The 17,898-nt window shown below is 39.8% G+C and overlaps 4 protein-coding genes and 1 long non-coding RNA gene across 5 annotated transcripts in view; 2 read left to right on the top strand and 3 right to left on the bottom strand.

Moving 5' to 3' along the window:
• Positions 1 to 561: 561 nt before the first annotated feature.
• On the bottom strand, positions 562 to 1,813 carry LOC108613459 (collagenase). Its single transcript, XM_018006945.2, has 2 exons — positions 1,443 to 1,813; positions 562 to 1,373 (listed from the first exon to the last, which is right to left on the bottom strand). Exons 1-2 carry the CDS (start codon positions 1,676 to 1,678, stop codon positions 782 to 784), a joined length of 828 nt encoding a protein of 275 aa, XP_017862434.1. The 5' UTR covers positions 1,679 to 1,813; the 3' UTR covers positions 562 to 781.
• A 21-nt stretch (positions 1,814 to 1,834) lies between these two features.
• On the bottom strand, positions 1,835 to 3,519 carry LOC108613456 (galactose mutarotase). The gene is made up of 2 exons (XM_018006941.2): positions 3,360 to 3,519; positions 1,835 to 3,274 (listed from the first exon to the last, which is right to left on the bottom strand). Exon 2 carries the CDS (start codon positions 3,212 to 3,214, stop codon positions 2,123 to 2,125), a length of 1,092 nt encoding a protein of 363 aa, XP_017862430.1. The 5' UTR covers positions 3,215 to 3,274; positions 3,360 to 3,519; the 3' UTR covers positions 1,835 to 2,122.
• Positions 3,520 to 3,609: 90 nt separating this feature from the next.
• On the top strand, positions 3,610 to 5,131 carry loj (p24 family member logjam). The gene is made up of 4 exons (XM_018006946.2): positions 3,610 to 4,068; positions 4,156 to 4,233; positions 4,298 to 4,729; positions 4,793 to 5,131. The coding sequence occupies exons 1-4, from the start codon at positions 3,919 to 3,921 to the stop codon at positions 4,847 to 4,849; spliced, it is 717 nt and encodes a 238-aa protein (XP_017862435.1). The 5' UTR covers positions 3,610 to 3,918; the 3' UTR covers positions 4,850 to 5,131.
• Positions 5,073 to 6,239, bottom strand: LOC149268984 (uncharacterized). The gene is made up of 2 exons (XR_016269861.1): positions 5,747 to 6,239; positions 5,073 to 5,675 (listed from the first exon to the last, which is right to left on the bottom strand). It is a non-coding gene; the product is annotated as an uncharacterized LOC149268984 (long non-coding RNA).
• A 1,163-nt stretch (positions 6,240 to 7,402) lies between these two features.
• The window catches only part of Ets65A (DNA-binding protein D-ETS-3), a 34,161-nt gene continuing 23,665 nt past the window's right edge, over positions 7,403 to 17,898 (top strand). Inside the window, exons 1-4 of the mRNA XM_089467709.1 lie at positions 7,403 to 8,456; positions 11,524 to 11,817; positions 11,875 to 12,272; positions 14,840 to 14,989. Coding sequence (XP_089323835.1) covers positions 11,585 to 11,817; positions 11,875 to 12,272; positions 14,840 to 14,989 — 781 coding nt within the window. The 5' untranslated portion in view covers positions 7,403 to 8,456; positions 11,524 to 11,584. The remainder of the gene's footprint in view (positions 8,457 to 11,523; positions 11,818 to 11,874; positions 12,273 to 14,839; positions 14,990 to 17,898) is intronic.

Below are 17,898 nucleotides of genomic sequence, written 5' to 3'. Positions count from 1 at the left end.
TTTTAATAAAAAAAAAAAAAAAAGAAAAAAAAAAAATCAAATCGTTTTCAACTTTTGTATATACATAAAACATATGTAATTAATTAATTTAAAAAGGACAAGGATTATATAAAGAAAAGTAAATATGATATAAACGAAATGCTCTTGAACCAAATGATAAAAAGTATTGCTACCGCATTATCATTTCCCTTAATATTAGATTTTGTACATTTGAAAATTGCATTTACATAAGCAACAACAACAAAGAAGAAGAGAAACTGCAACAAGAAAACATTAAAAGATTAACAAAATAATATACAAATTAATTCATGATTAATCAGCAACATTAGCCACACGATAAGCGAAACAAACGAATCCCACAAAAGAATACATTCAAGCATTATCATAAGCGAATTGTTTAACACACACTCACACACACACACACATATATACAATCACACTATCAAACCATAAACAACAACAAAAAGATAACAAATTTAGCAAAGCCACAAGAAATATTATGAAAGTATGGAAAGCATGGAGAGTGTATGGAGTTTGTATGAGTAATAAGAATAAAGCACATGTTTGAAAAGAAATCTATAATGAAAACTACTTTATTTAAGTGTGTGTGAAGACTGGAGCTGTTGTCTGCTGTGAAGGCTTGGATTTTTATGAAGATTTATTCAAGATAGTCGGGAGTGTTCGATCTGTTATGGCAATCATTCTACTCTAAAAAATATATAATTGTCTACTATAAGAAAGTTGTTTCACATATTTAGGTAAAGCTGAAAATTTCCATAATTTAATGCTTTGTAAGTCCACCCGTGTGCTGTTCAATCCAATCCAGAAACGATGAGACGCGCATGAATACATCCGGTACAGGTCTCTTACATTCGGAATCGTAGCCATGCGAGACGACACCCACCACAACATTAGAGCCATCATCCAGAACCAGCGGACCGCCCGAATCGCCGACACAGGGCATACCGCGATGCGTGTTAACGCACAGAAATGAGTCCAATATTAGTTTCTTTTCCCCCACTAGTTCCTTGTTCCACAATGATTCGCACAGTGTATTCGGAATGATTCTGACTTGCAGGAATTGCAAGATCTCAGCAGGTTCATGGTTGGCCATGCGCCCCCAGCCGGAGACAAGGGCTTTGCGGCCTTCATACTTGTTGGGAGGTTTCCTCTTGGGCAACTTAGCTGGCTGTATGTATGCACTTAGCTTTAAGTCCTCTGGTAAGTGAATTAGTGCAATATCATAGGTTGCGATGTGCTCATCATACTCTGCATGCACAATGGTGTCCTGCTTATCGACCAGTATTTCCACACGGCCCGGTTCATCGTCGTCTGTTGTGTTTACGATGCCCGCGAAAACAAGCACATTTTCACTGCAAGTCGTAAGGGATTAATAACTGATCTTTCGTAAATATGAATTTATAGTTGAAGTAAATACTTACAGTTCATGGTCTGTGAGTTGCAGGCAATGGGCAGCCGTTAGAATCCAGCGCTTGGAGATGATTGTGCCGCCACAATAGAATGGATCTTCACTCTCTTTGAAAGTGCATTCAAGCCACACTTGGTAGGGCAACAGCTTTTGCCAGGCCGGTTTGCCATTGGTGATACGCGGATGTCCCTGACCAAAAACCAGACAGGAACTGAACAGCAGGCCCACTAGATGGAGTAACTTACTCATACTATTTTTTCTATGCAATTGAGTTGAACTTGCATTTTATATAGCCTTGCGCTTAATAGCTTTTGCGACGCGCATTGCTGCTTATCTAAGTTTTACCTAACAAATTATTAACGTGCTATCTCTTTAATAGCTAAAGGCAAAAACAACAAAATTAACTCATTTTCTATAAGGGTTTCTATACAATAGAAACTTGCTCTTTGTGTATTATAAAATACAGATTCTAGATTGTGAATAGAGAGTTTTTAGAGTATGCTTGAGTTTACCTTGAACTTGAGTACTAGTACATATACAGTATGTATCCATATCGAATAGTTTACATACATACAGTTGGGTAGTTTAAAATTATCTTTGTTTAATTTACAATTTCAAAATTGCTAAATGCTTAATAATGGTAGCATACATATATATATCTCTCTCTATACACATATATATATTATTATTGGCTTAACGTTGCCTGCCGAACTTGTAGATGACTTCATGATGGTATTTCTCTTCCGGTCGCAATATGGTAGAGGGAAAGTTTATATGATTCACAGAATCCGGAAACTTTTGCGTTTCGAGACAAAAAGCTCCATGCTTGACATACGCTGCGCCTGCTTTCCCAGCCAGCGCACGTTCTCCCTTTGCTGTATCTGGTAAAAAGTTGGATGTATAGAACTGCACGCCCGGTTGATTGCTGGCAATTTCTAGCCAGCGACCGCTTGGAGGGTGCGATACTCTAGCTACATTGGCAAAGCTCTGCGGCGGCTCAAATTGCACGCAAAAGTTGTCATCATAACCCAGGGCCGGCTGCAGCTGCTCAAGGCGTTCCCCCAGATTGCTAATTAAGCGTAAATCGAATTTCCCACCATCCACAGGCAATATTTTGCCTGTTGGTATAGATTCGTTGTCGGTTTCCGTTATGCCATAGGCATTGATAGATATGTTATGTTCGTAGAGTCCCTTCCGACCTGCCTTATGGCCGGCTAGATTAAAGTAGGAATGATTTGTGAGATTCACAGGCGTCGCTTTGCTGGTCAGCGCATCCATTCGCACATGCAGGCAATTGTCTTCAGTTAAAGTGAAGGTAACTGTAGCCTGGACTTCGCCTGGATAGCCTTCGTGGCCATCGGGATTGGTGTGGGTCATGCTGACTCCATTGGGTAGCACCTCCAACACTTTCCAATGTGCCTTATCGAATCCTATAAATCCGCCATGCAGCTGAAATGTTCCTCTATTGCGGGACACCTCAATTGCTTGGCCATCCAGTTGGAACCTGCCGTTGGCTATGCGATTGCAAACGCGTCCAATTGTCGCACCCATATATGGATTATTCTCTTCTTGATAGCCCGCCAGATCATCAAAGCCGAGAGTCACGTCCTCCACTTGACCTTGAGCATCGGGCACTTTAATGCTACTGATCGTTGCTCCCAGCGTTAAAATCTGCACTGACATTTGCTCATCATTGGAGAGCGTAAAGCGCCGAATCGGACCCGTCTGCTTAGTAAAGGGATCCACTGCTGCAGTAGCGAAAACATCTTCCGTGACGTGCACCATGTTTACAACTCTTTGTTAATGAAGTTAATTGCCAATATGCAGCTGCTTAAATAGCGTTCGCTGCAACCGCAATTAAGTACATACATATGTATGTGGAGTGTTTACGTGAAATATCTAATCTATTTGCTAAGTGGATAATGCTCACCACAAATGTGATTCAAGTGTATGTGTACATTCGTTATATAGATTTGTCCGTACTGCGTACCCTTTTTATCTTTTCATAAACAATATTTGTGCGATTCGAATGCCGCAATTATACTTTGTATCGATATATTTTTGCTTTCGATACTTCAGGCTAATCGATTCATGTTAAACAACATATCAGTGTAAATATACTCACTCAAAATTCTTAAGATACTTTCGATAATTTACAGCGCCACTTGTTGCGCATTCGATAAATGTTAAGACGCAGCTGTGCGGTGTTTTGGAATACATACGTATTTTCGTAAGCAATTAATAAGCATTATTTTCAACGAGTGCAAATAGTGCACACATATATGGATCCTTCAAAAACAATAACAAGTGAAGTTTATTTGATGATCATTAACATTGAAGCGCACAGCTGTTGCTTCACTCAAGAGATACCTTAACAGTGAAAGCAAGCCAAATGAACTACTCAAGTGCTTAAGCAGTGATTAGTTCACTCTTTGGCCATCGCTCAGACGAACCAACTCCGCAACTCTCTTTTGTTTATAAAAAGCAAAATGGGATTGACGTGGCAGCGGTTGAGATTTAATTTGTTAATATTAGTAATTGCAGTGATAGCGTCTTGCCAATTAATTGCATTTACTAGCGCACAGGAAGCACAACAGCCATGGTATGAAAATCTGCCTGCTGTTGCAATGGATTATAAGGTAAATATAAGTGAAGCCGATGGAAAAAACACGGAAATAAACAACAACAAATGTTTTAATTTGTTTTGTGTTTAACTAAATAAACAGGTGCATATAGATGCCGGCAAAGAGGACTGCTATCATCAGTATGTGCAAGCGGGTGCTACCTTTTACGTTTCTTTTAGTGTAAGTAAATGTAACCGAGGTTCATGGATTAGGAGTAACTTTATTTTTGCGTTTCCCTATCTAGGTGGTTCGTGGAGGAGATGGTATGGCTGGTTTTGCCGTTCGCAATCCGGCGGGCACGATCGTTAAGCCATATCAATGGCAAGCCACAGCGGACTATACTGATCAAGTCTCGCCCGGAGGATATTATTCCGTATGCATCGATAATCAATTCTCACGCTTCGCTGGAAAATTGGTTAACATTTATATAACAGTGGTTAAATACGATGCTTGGGATAAATACGCAAAGGAAATTGAGGCGTTGCAGCTAAATATGCAGAATTTCACAAATACTATTGGTACAGTGGAGCGAAATATTAACGAAATATTGGGCTATCAGGCGCACAGCAGACATCGAGAGTCGAGGGATTATGCGCTGCTGCTTGATAATAATTCCTACATACAAACGTTCTCAATTAGTCAAATAATTGTCATACTGATCACCTGCTCTATTCAGGTGAGACAAATCGAATGACTGAGTGTGTGTCAGATATAGCTAATAATCGTATTTTAATTGCAGGTATTTTTCGTTCGCAAACTGTTTGATGTGAGATCTAGCTCGAAGAGCCGTATATAGATGCTACTTGTGCATACTTTTATGAAAACTTGTATACTTTCCTCTACTTTTTTATACGTACACCACCCGATCACGCACACACACATATTTCCATTCCTCACATGCACACACCCACATAATATCATTAATATGTAATTATTTTATTGTTGGCAAACAGAACAAGTGCGAAACTGAATAGATTATGAGCTGCAACAACTATTTATCATATATACTACTCATGTGATAAATGCAAATGTGTGAATTTTTTAATAAAAAAGAAAAATTACAATTTTTTAAATAAAACTTATTGTTTATAAATGTATAAAATTTTTTGTAAAGCGCCTTATGTGTATTTTGGGGTTGTGTCTAAGCTAATTGTCTCTTGAGTCCTCCAAGCCAAGCCATTTCATTTACTAACAGCTGTTATATTTCAAACTCGGAAGCATGCATTAATGTGACAATTAATGATTGCTAACAGACTAAAAACACAAGAACAAATTTTTTTCTATGTACAACTTAAATGTTTTAATTAATAAATGATTGCATTACGTTAAGCTTCTTTTACACATTGTGGGTTGGTGTCCATGCTAAGTGTATACCAACTCCTGCAAGCTTTGCTTATTAATTTAGTCTAAACTTATAAATGTTATAACAGTAACAAAGAAAGTTGATCAACCAGCCGATCCCACACGCGAAGTCATTTGATGACGTCGTCCACCTGAAGTTGTTAATCTAATTATAACTGTATCTGTTATATTGATTGACATTTGGTGGACTATGGTTTGGCGCATCTATCTCCGAAAAAATGCCTTCGCCCGTATCACTGCCTGGCCGTAGAACGCCTTCGCTGTAAGCATATGAAATATAACAGTTGATTTTAAAGTACTTGTATAACAACCGAAAGGTGTTTTAGCTCACCCAAAAAAGTTCCCTTCAAATCTCCTCGCACTAGCACTGTGATAGTATGGCGCCGCGTTAATCCAGCACAAAGATCCCATTATAAGACACAACGTAAATAAATAAATGTTGATAAACTTCATCGTTAACAAATCTAGGTTTCTATTATTATGTCAAAAATATTCCTTTTCAGTTGTTGTCGCTCTGAGCTCTAATCGGACTATGCGACTATCATTAGGTAGCATATCATCTATTTATACCAGCCAGACGTTGACCAGTATATTTATACATGTATAAAATATATACGATCAGAACTAGTTTCTATCAGTGACGGTGATTGAACTAAAAAGGTTTTTTATAGTTTGAGTAAAAATTATATATTTTGAAGAATATTAGTTTAATAAAAATCAAGTTTAATGTGCATTATTATTATAATTTAATTCAATTAACATTTTTTCAAATTTTAATTTCAGTTGTCAACATTATTTATAATAATGTGCGTCAAGTGTGAACTATTTAAATTAAAAAGAAATAACATAAAAATCAACAGCAAGCATGTGTCTTTTTATTTCTCGCACAAACTTGATCTGCTTGAACCTCTTTTCACAATTTATATAAAGAGAAGATGGAAAGGTATGAATCCGGTTAGGCTAACTGATGTATGTGCTTAAGAATGTGTTGACAACTATTTAATTGGCTTTATTTTGAAGTTTGTCTCGTCTACTGCGTCACATCAATTGGTGACGCCATTGATCTGGCTCCCGAATTCGCAATTTTCGACTTTGAATAACTTATGATTATTATTTTCGGGAATCTGCATCACGAGCCGAATAAGTTTGCGGGTGCTTGAACTCGGACTGCTTTGTATTCGTTTAGAATTTGCCATTCCCAATTTCGTGTTTGTGCTTTATGATGAATCAGCTCTCTAGGAAATAGCTCTGCCCATATAAACTCAAGTGTTATGAATTTGCATTTAATAATAATAATAATTTTTTGTATATTTAATAAATTGACAACTCTTCGCACCGCCCTCGTACATTTTTTTATTGGACTCACACACTTAATTATGTTCTTTTTCAAGCAGACATTTTTGGCGAAATTAAAATGTTATTATGTGTGCGCTTATCTGCGTCGTCTTTCAACTAAGCCCCCCGTGGAGGGGAGTCTCTGTGGAGCCTTTAAGGCAGGCAGCGTTGCATTCCAAATGAAGCCGCAAATGATGCGAAGCCCGGCCCCAAGCAAAGCGCCTAATGGCCCGCACACAGATAAGCTCAGCTGTTGCAATGTGTGTGTGTGTGTTTGTGTTTCTGTGTGTGTGTGTTAGTGCTGGATCTTTAACTGTTTTAAACGCCATTGTTAAAATATTGCTCATACGCACTTCCGCCTGAAATGGGGTCTTTGCTTGGACTAATGATGCCGCCGCATACAGCGCTGGCCAAGTGCTTAGAAGCGCCAGTCGAAGCTGTGGCTCCGCCCACTCAGCGACAGCAGCAGAGATAGCTGTACATATGTATCTGTGTGTGGATGTTGAGCGCGCAGGCGCATCAACCACCGCAAAGGCTGCGGGCTGCTGCTGCTGCTGCTGCTGCTACTTGGGCATCCTTTTCGATGGTCCCTTGTGATTGTGGGAGGAGTGTGTCGCCATCTTGAGAGCGAGATGATTTGTGTGGCCCAGTCTGTGCCTCTGACTGCTCGCTTGCCAGCCTGCTGCCTGCTGCCTGCTGTCTGTCTGTCGCTCTGTCTCTTGGCCAGCTTTATGGATTGGACGAGCGGGACATACACATTAAGTTGGAGTGCGCGTTACCGTTACGAACACGTCGCGGAGCACCAAGGATAATAACGGTACTTTTGCGGTTAAGGATTCGTCGGCCACACGTTGCATGGCCTGTCCAAAGTCGTCTCTGACCAAGAGGACAAAACAGAAAAAAATAAAAACTCAGCCACAAATAAAAACCGAGCAAATATAAAATACAAAAACACAAAAAAATAGACACACACATACAATTTGCTTGTTGCTCGCAGTAGGCGTGGCACACACTCCTCCTCCCTCCCACCGTGTGTGTGTGTGTGCGAAATTTTGTTGTGCGGAAATTATTGAAATTTTACTTTTGATTTTGTTGGCCAAGCGCGCGCTCTGCCCTGGAAAGTGTCCTTACGGCAATGCTTAAGGGACGCGTTGCGACGGTCACCGACGGCGTTTCGTCCCTTTCGCACTGACAAATTTCCGTGCATATCCGTTACAATAACAACTACAACAACAGCAGCAACGACAGTGAGCAATAGCAACAACAACTGCAACAAACTAAACAAACAATTTGCGTAGTCCCTATTTTTAGTGCTCCCCACCTTTGGCTCCTTTTGCAGCCCCTGCTCCTTCTCTTCCCACTGCTGCTCCTGCTGCGCCTTCATCAGTCCGCAACTCGTTCGCTTGCCGCACATCCGTCGCCATTTTGGACAATAATTTCGTTTCCGCTTTGCCAAATGTAACGGTAAACGGCAATAAAAACACACACACACAAACAAAATGCCGCCAACGGACGTGAAGTGAACCGAAGTGAAGTGAAGTCTTGAGTCCATTAAAAGGAAAGCCATTGAAACAGAAAGTGAATTAATTGCAACTGAAATAAATTACAATTCGACTTCAAGTCTTTTGATTAAAAAACATATACAAGAATTTCAAATTTGTCAATTTTTGGATAAACTTAAACTAAGGAACCAGCATAATCCTGAGGTGAGTTGAGTGCAAGGATTGGATTAATAATTTGAAATGCCTCTTGCCTCTTGTTACTTTAAAGGTTAATAACTAGTTTGTCTGCTATGCATGTATGTATGATATGTATATATGTACAGATTCATAAACAAATAAAATTTTATTATTATCACTATCTTATTGCTTTATATTAATATAATTTCATTTTAAATTTTATATACATACATAGAGCAATTCTTTTGTTAATAAGTTAAGCTAATTAAGCTTAAGCTTTATTTAAGAGATAAATTTATGAGCTATTTATATTTGCTTTCCATACTTAATGACTGCTTCGAAATGAATTTAAATCAAGTTTTCCAATTGCATCTCTTAGTTATCCTATATACTCTAATACTCTACTACTCTAATATTTTATATTTGGCTATAAGTAATAATAAAGGAACGAAGGACAGTTGTAAATGTATCAGTCCATCACACTGACTTAAAACATAGTATTACTTCTACTATACTATCCTATCCTACTGATAATATAGACTGCAATGTCTTCAATCCTCTCCTCTTGGGGCAAGCTGTGACTAGCTCTGGAGGTATTCTAATGCCCGCTGATCAAACCGTTAAATTAAGTCAACTGCGAGAAAATATTTAAATATAAACTACTAAAAATAAATATATACTTATAAAAGCTTTTAATCTGGGTAGGAATATTTACCTAAAAGTTGAAATTACATTAAAGAGCTTTAAGCAATCCGTGAGAAATTCGCTTATTATTGTACATTCATTGTGAATTATATATAAAATATTTATAGTATTTAGCAAAATATTTACAGTTTCTCATGGTTTTGGTTAAAATATAATAAAAATAATATACCAACATGTAGTAAAGATGATAATTATTTTAATAAATTTTAGTAAAAACTTTTCACACCAATTTTACAGAGTAGAAATTTTGAAGTTATCTTTTTACTAATTCCAATGTATATTGATTTATCCTTTTAAATGTATTTCGAATCTTTTCGAATCCTTGCTAGGATTCTATCACTGCCTCCACTGACTGCTCTCCTATTGTCAACTCAAAATATTCCACAGCTTCCATAGCCAACGCCGTCGGCTGCTGTTGCCCTTAACAAATCTTCAGTATAACTAAGTGTTAAGTGGCCACGCCCCCTTGGCCGCCCAGCGGCACAGCTGTAAGGCCATTAAATGTAGCTGATAGGTAAAATCTTACAAGCCATTAAAGTGCCACAGCCACGGCGCGTGTGTCCTCATCCTGTTAATTAAAAGCAGCAACACGAGCATTATGTCATTAGCCAGATACACACACACATATACGTCCACATGTATATGTATGTATGCAAAGTGTGCCTGTGCGTGTGTGTGTGTCTCGTGTTTTTCTTTCGCTTTTTATGCAGCCACGCGGCCGTCCTGCTCAGCTTCACAACTTCTCAGCTAACCATCATCAACGCAGCTTCCCGGCATCCTGCGCGTATTTCCGGCGTGCGTTCGCTCACTCGCTCGCTCTCTCTCTCTTTCTCTCTCGCCTCTGTGTGTGATAACTTCAAAATGGCAGCAAATGGTTGTCCTTCGCCGTGTCCTTGCTGCTCTATTGGCAAACGCGCAATTTGCTTGCCAAACAGCAAACACAATGATAAATAATAAACAAGGCGTGTGCGGGCCGTTTATAATGTCTGCTGCCTGATGATGTTTCACTAGATGCGGCTGCAGCTGATAAGCGAAATTGTTGCCGTGGTTGTTGCTGCTGTTGTTGCCTTAAAGCTGTCAGAAAGTGCGTTGCAAAATGAAATTGAAGCCTTGCTCCTGCCCATGCTCCTGCTCCTTCTCCTGCTCCTGCCGTTGCTGTAGCATAAATTTCGTTGGCATAAATCAAAATTCAGCAACTTCCGATGAAGGCAGAGTGCAAAAATTTGCATGGCATGCAGCACAGTAACGACAACAACAACAACAACAACAACACACGCACACAGCACACTCATATACACTGGCTATAATACAATAGCTAGCCATTAGAAAATATACGCTCAAATGGCCGCCCGCCCACGCATAACGCTCATACGCAGCGTTGCCCTGCGCCGCTTCATAAATAATGCCCAGCACAGAGATAATTATGCTTGTTGTGCACATATCTTAGACTATATACACACACAGAAACACACTTCCAACGAGCTCTACTAATTATGTTGGCTAGTGTAATAGCTCTGAGCTGCATTTTGTGAAATATTTTGAAATTGCAGTCATTAATTGCGGGCTATTCCAACTCTGATTTATGTGCTTATTATCAGGCATAGATATGTGCATAAACCTATACATATGCTTATGTATAAGTGTATATACATGCAGACGTTTACACTCAGAAAAATATTATTGATATTCATAAATTTGAGTCACTCATTAAACTTCAATAGGCGCAGAATTTGATTTTTCTTTGGCTTAAATTAAATATTTAAAAATAAAATTGCTTGAAAATTAATTTTATTTTTTAGCCAAAAATTTGGGTTTATATAATCCATAAATAATAATGTAAAGCAAACATTTTAACTGTAAAAGTTACAGCAATTGGGAAGAAATTTATTATTGTATATCCAAGTATAACAGTTTTGAAAAAATTTTTAGCTTGAAAATTTACATATTAAAAAATCTTAAATCTTTAATTTTGGACTGAAAACCTAGATAATAAAAATCCGAAATAAATTATGAATTAAATGATAAATTAACTACTTTTCTATAAAAAATCTTCAAAAATGTTGAGCTGAAATAATTTTTATTAAGACATCGCATTGCTCAATAGCTTCCGCATAGCTCTTCTTCCCCTCTCTGTAAGCTTCTGCCTGTCTATCAGCAATTGCACCACATGTTCGGTTCTGCTCTTTCTAAGCTTGAGCTGCTCTCTGCCAACATTTTCTTACTGTCCTCTAATCGGTTCACCCAGAGCTTCTCTTCTACTGTACTCCTCTCACCAAACTTCTGCCTCTCTTCCGACAACACCTTTTGAATTTCTAACCTATATTATGACACATATATAAATGTACATATTTTAAGTCCCATTTCGTATCTCAATTTCTATATATTATAGAGTCAAGTGGAATCCATTGGTTCACCAACAAGTAGCCGTTGACGCTTCGGAAGGTCGCGCCATGTACGAGAATTCGTGTTCGTATCAAACGGCGCTGGACTTGAAGCGCGTGTCACCGCCGACGCTCGCCCAGGTGAAGACGGAGGATTGCCTGACCCTGGGCCAGTGCTCGCCGGACTGGACCTCATATCGCTTCCATCAGTCGACGTTCGAGCAGCTGAAGCAGAGCGTGGAGAAGGCCAAGGCGGCGCTGCAAGATCGCAGCAGTTTCTTTGGTGCCAGCAGCGCCTTCAGGTGAGAACTCCATATAAGATCTTTATGCTATATGTACCATATGTTTCATTCATATAGCGACATCTACTCCAGCCAGCGGCTGAGCGACACGCTGGACACGCTGCCCGCCATGCAGAATGGCAGTGGAGCTGGCAACTGTTTGGGTCTCTCACACAATGCGGGCGCTGGCGTGGGCGTTGGTGTGGGTGTGGGCGTGGGCGTGCTTAATTACAACACCGTAAGCAGCAGCAGCAGCGTCGGCGTCGGCGTGCTTGGCAGCAGCGTGCAGCGACACCGCCTCGATACACTGCAGCCCCCCTCGGGCTGCTCGCCAGCGGGCACCCAGCACGGAGTCATCACGTCCAGCGCGGGCCAGCTGTCAGCCTCCAGCTTGGATGTGGTGGCCAGTTCGCCCTCGTTGCCACCGGCGCTGTCAGCGTCAACCACCTCGCATGTGGAGCACAAAGTGCGAACAGGTAAGAGTCGCTTGATTCAATAATAATAATCGATAATATATCGAATTATACTTTCTAGCTTTAAGTTAAATCTTTAAGATCTTTATATGACAATGTGTATAATAGATTGAATCCTTAAGAATATTGTTGCTGGCCTTGTCTATCTATATCGATTGATCTACATCGAATGATCTAGTACTACACGATCCGTTCCCCTATATGAACATATTCAGCTATAGCTATATACAGCTAGAAACAAGTAAAGATTCAATATAAAATATGTATATAAATGTACACTATATGGTCTATATGAATGGAGGCGTACTTTTGTCTACATTCTATAATGAATAGTTGGTAAAAAAGGAATTTCTATTCCTATATAGAATAAAGACTTTCTATTGCCTTCTGGTAGAGGTTTATCAGAGATCTTCATTTAATAATCAAATCTAAGAAGCATACATAATCCGATCTGCCATTTCCATGGCAGTAAGGTCCTATATGTACCCACTTAACTCTGCAAACCATAGATTTCCCCTGCAATATGTTTTTCGATAATAAAGATAATCCAAATTGTTCGAAGCATATGATAGCCGCTCGTAAAGCCAGCCAAACACCATGCCGGCAGCTTGTATGGCGGCCTTTGACCCACCCGATAAGCTCACCCACCAGCAGCCCACTGACCTTCTCTCGCCATGGTCTAACACAAATGTCAGCGAAATGGCGGAAAAACAAATCCTGCGCTTCCGCCAGCGAAGCCACCAAAGCAAACCAAAAGCAAAAAAAAAAAAAAAAGTTGTTTCTCTTGCAAAAGTGAACAATTTTCGCGTATTTATTTAAACACATTCGGGCAACATATGTTGACCAGTGTCCAAACATAAAAGCCACCCACAGAAATGGCGAAAAAAAGGCGGCTAAAGGCCATTTTTGTTTTAGCCGAAACAAGGAAACGAGAATTTTCGTATAAAAAGCCAAATTGAATTATCCATATAAACGTCAAGGTCTTCGCTGTTGACTCAAACCCAAACTGTTTATCAATTTAAGCCGGCGCAACGGATGTGGCTTATAATGTGGCCAGCGCGACGGAGCAGGGGCAGGGGCAGGAGCTGGGGCAGGAGGCGAATAGAAACATCAAAAATGCACTGTCCACAGTAATATCATCGCGTGCCTGGCTAGAATTTGTTATGCCGCCTCCGTCTATGTTGTTCTGCTTCAGCATTTATATCGAATGAAATTTTATATAAGAAATTTTCTTTCCTACTCTCGTATTTCTTTTTATTTGTATTGTTTTTGTTTTTTTTTTTAAATTTTTTTCTTGGTTGACTTTTTAATCGCCTTGGCTTTGTAAGCCGGAATTCAATATGACAAGCGGGCGAGTCCTTTTCTGGCTGGTTTTTAGGGTGAACCAAAATGGCCGTTCGCTGCCGCCGACTCGAACTCTGCCTTAAGCAAATCCATGCAATGAATCCTTTTCAGTTGTCTCTTAAAGGCTGCATAGCTCTCTTGCTCTCACTCTCACTCGCTCTCTGTCCCTGTCTCCCTGTCTGTCTCTATCTCTTTTCTCTCTTTATGAGCTTTGCTGTCAACTTTGTGCCTTCTGCTCTGCTGCTGTCGCATAAAAGAACTTTGTCATGCGTAACTCATTATTTTTTGCTCCAGAGCCGTTTGGCTTACAAAGCACATAAAAGATAATTACACTTCCCATCTTGTATAATGCCATAAGATCATTATGCATATATAACATAGATATGTATATATAGAAACAAACCGTATACCAAAAAACTTGAGCTCAAATAAGAAGTTTGGATTTTATGGAAGAAATCTCAGTTTGAGCACTTGGCTCAAAAATACTCGCTAAACATAGGAATCCATTTATAAGAATTCAGATTTAATATATACCTCTATATCTATGCACCAGTTTCGTGCTCTCGCCTTGTCCCATATCCATTTCCATTAGCTTATCCCTCGAGGCTCAATTATGACACAGTCACGTTCCCACACGCGCTACATGGATGCAAATTTTAGTCTCGGCTATTATCAGATATGGTCATCAGGATTCGCATTGACATTTCAATTGGAAAGCGTTGCGAATGGGACGACCTATGCTTATTGTTGTTTACATCAAACAAAGATTTACGGCAATTAAACACGGCTACGGCTGCTGGTTGATGTCGGCTCTGAGAAGTGACAACCCTCGCGATTATATCGTTTGCGGTTCACAGGCTCTGTCCGGCTGAAAGAGAGGGTGGCTGTTGCTGCTGCTGTGAGTGCTCTGCTGTCTGCTGTTGCTGAGCGGAGCGCCGTTGCGTGTCAGCCACGTCATGGTCGGCTGGTCGGCTGGTCGACTGACTGGTGGGTCGGGTCGGGGCATAGCGCGCGCCGACTCTCAGCCAACCATAATTTGGGTAATAAATAAACGGGTAGTTATCTATGCTGAGATTTATGACTTGGCCCATTTCTAGCTCGCGCACTCTGCCTCCCTCTCGCTCTCGCTATCCACGCCATGTCGAATGCCGACGCGTGCAAATTTGTGCTGCATTGCAATTAAAATTTGTTTTGTTTGTTATATGTTTTGCTCATTTTTCATACAGAGAAATCCTCGCTGGATTGCGCTACATCGTCCTCGCATGCTGTCGCCGCCTCGTCCTCCAGCGCAGCAGCCTCTGCGTCCAGCCATGGCAAAAGCAGCAGCAGCAGCGGCAGCAACACCAACAACAACAACAATGCCAGCAATTCACTCTGTAAGTATCAGTTCAGTTGCATGAATATATAGTTTATATATAGCCCAAGACTATGTTGAAGTTGGCTTCAAGTGACGCATATCGCCTGTCAATCCTGTGAGCTTTGACAGCTTTCTTCTAGCTGAGACAAAAACCAGTGACAAACTGCACGCGCAGTTGACAGCTACGCGGCAATAGATGGCGCTGTCAAAGTGCTGACTGGGTCGTTATATTGCTGTATAACTATTTTATATTTCTATTTTTGTTATATAGACTGTACTAGCAAATTATTGAAATTAAATTAAATTAAAGTAAATGAAAATCAATTATCAGTTAATCAATTACTATTCGGCATTATCTGCAGTACTGCCAGCTTTTTTAATCAGAGCAATAAAATGATATAAACGGTATTTTGTAATATAGTGTTGAAAAGTCTTAAGTATTGTAAAAGGTATATAAATTCACAGTGATGTACAGTGCTTGATTTATGCATTGTAAATCAAATAAAAACTTATGTCTGCCTCCATTTAGTGCTTAAACAGTTCCTGTAATTCACTGTCCGTAAGTTCCACCTAGTCAAGCATATTTCATCATGCAATAGACTACCTTTCATGCACCCATGGTCAAGGCCGGTCTCATGTGAACTATTGGGAACAATGAGGCTTACCGTAATGTCTCTATTGCAAGCACCACTTGACTTTGATGCCTGCAATCTGCAGTAATCTCGAGCCGGCGCTTGACAGCCTTGTGGGAAAGTTGGGCAAACAATCGTCATAGTCTATGGCCACTGTAAACATACAAAACGCAACAGTCAAAACAATTTGGGCAGCGCCAGCGCTGCCAGCCGTTGATAATTTGACTCTTAAGTGCTCTTCAGCGCTAATCCTATTAAGCGTGTTGCCAACAACACACACACAAACACACACAGTCACAGTGACAGTCACACGGAAGGCAACCCCATTGGCATAGATAGCTGGATGAGCAGAGGGTGAGCGGGTGGAGAGGGGGATGAACTCAACAACAATGAGGCTAATCGACAGATCATAAAATGATCAAAATGTTATGTGAAGCGCATTAGGGCGCACGCGTCGTTGACAGCGTAGCTAAAGAGGGATGGGGTGAGGGGTGCAGCAGAAGGGTAGCTGGTAGCTCAATCGAAAGTGTGAGATATACTGATTTAGCATTGGCAACTGAGAAGTGGCGCACTTCATTTTGGGTTAGATAAAAAAATAAACTGTGATTATTTGTATTGCCTGCGATTATTGCTTAATTAATTAAAATATTTATGAGGTAAAAGGAGTAGGGATGGGGGAGTGAAAGAGGGACCGTATTGAAAAGGTGCTAATAAGGTAGATTGAAAAGAGAGAGAAGCACAGAGACTAAGAAAGAGAGAAAGAGAAATTAAGAGAGGGAGAGAGAGGAAGAGAAAGATAGAGACACATAGGCAAGGATCGAGAAAAGAAAACAGAAATAAGCAGAAGCAGAAAATGAATGTTAAGATAGAATGAAAGAGAAGTCTCAATGGAGGGAAGGAATGAGAGAGAAAGAGAGAGATAGCGAAAATAAGAAAGAGCGACAGAGAGAGAGAGAGAAAGAAAGATACTTAGAAGCATAGAGACAGAGATTGGAGAATGGCAAAAGTTCTGAAAAGGGAGCTTGGGAGAGGGCGAGAGATATATAGAAGAAGTTTAATGACAATTACAACTTCTTTGATTGTCTCTAATGAAGCTGCGTATATTTGTTGTCAAAGTGAAATACTTTTCATAAATTTATTTTATTAAGCATATATTTGAATATATTTATTTTGTAATTTGTACATATTTATATTTTTAAATTATGCGTAAAGCATGCTCGAGAGCACTCCTATGATGTTCAGTTGAAAAGAATTGACTTTAGTTTATCTTACCGTAATTAATACTGAAAAATATAGTCTACAGATAAAATGTAGCGCTTCTTCTATGTGAAGATATATGAATATCTCTCATATTTCTCATTTCACGAAAGCGCAAATATAATTACAACTGCAATAGTCATAGTGTAAATATGAAATATAGTATATATTTTCTAATTCCATTTAATGAAATAATTTCAAGTACTCGAGCATTTTGACATTCGCCTATCGCGCATCTCTCATCAAATATTCCAACGTAATCTCATAATCTCTGAACATTAGACCCCCATCCAGGCGCTTAACACTCAGCGGGTGCTGCCACACCCACACACATATAACGGATAACGCCCACAAAGCTGCGACACGTTGTCACATTGTGAAACACCAAAACCCAACCCCTGTCGCCAACCCCTCCCCCCTCCCCCTCCCTCTTTCCCTTCTTCCCCTTGGCGCCGTATGTTTTGCTCACTTGAAATTTAATTTCTGATTTCATTTGCGCACAGTTTGTAATTCTGTTCGTTCTGTGATTTTTTTATTTTTTATTTTTTTTTTTTTAGCTTGTGCTTTCGTAATTGTTTCAGGCTGTGAAAATAAATTGAAAATGTTTGCCTGTGCCAACTGTGCGACAGTTGGCAACACTGGCAGCCGTAGCGCCAGCGAGCTCTGCTTCTGCTTCTGCTTCTTCTTCTTCTTCTTCTTCTGCCTCGCGTCCTTTTTGACAGCTTCGCGCGCTAACGCGCTGCGCCTTCAATTTATGCGCTTCATATTTTTTAAATGCTACAAAAAATGAAATGTATAAAAAAGAAATGGAATGAAGCCTCGCCATGAATGCAGTGGATAAGGCGGGCCGTAAAGGTTTGGCGCCAATGTGTGTGTAACAGACAGTAGGAAGCGACTCTGACATAAAGCCCATATCTTGATTAACATCAATAAGCTGTAGCTGTAGCTGTAGCGAGGGTAGTCTGAGAAAAGTACTAATGATCAAATGTTTAAATTATTAAATACAAAATGAATACTTTAAATAATATATTTGAATAGC

The sequence above is a fragment of the Drosophila arizonae genome, chromosome 4 (genome assembly GCF_054131065.1).
Source record: "Drosophila arizonae isolate 15081-1271.41 chromosome 4, UAZ_ARI_1.0, whole genome shotgun sequence".
Taxonomy (NCBI): domain Eukaryota; kingdom Metazoa; phylum Arthropoda; class Insecta; order Diptera; family Drosophilidae; genus Drosophila; species Drosophila arizonae.
Note: the sequence above shows the minus strand (reverse complement) of the source record. Positions and strands in the feature narration are given on the sequence as shown.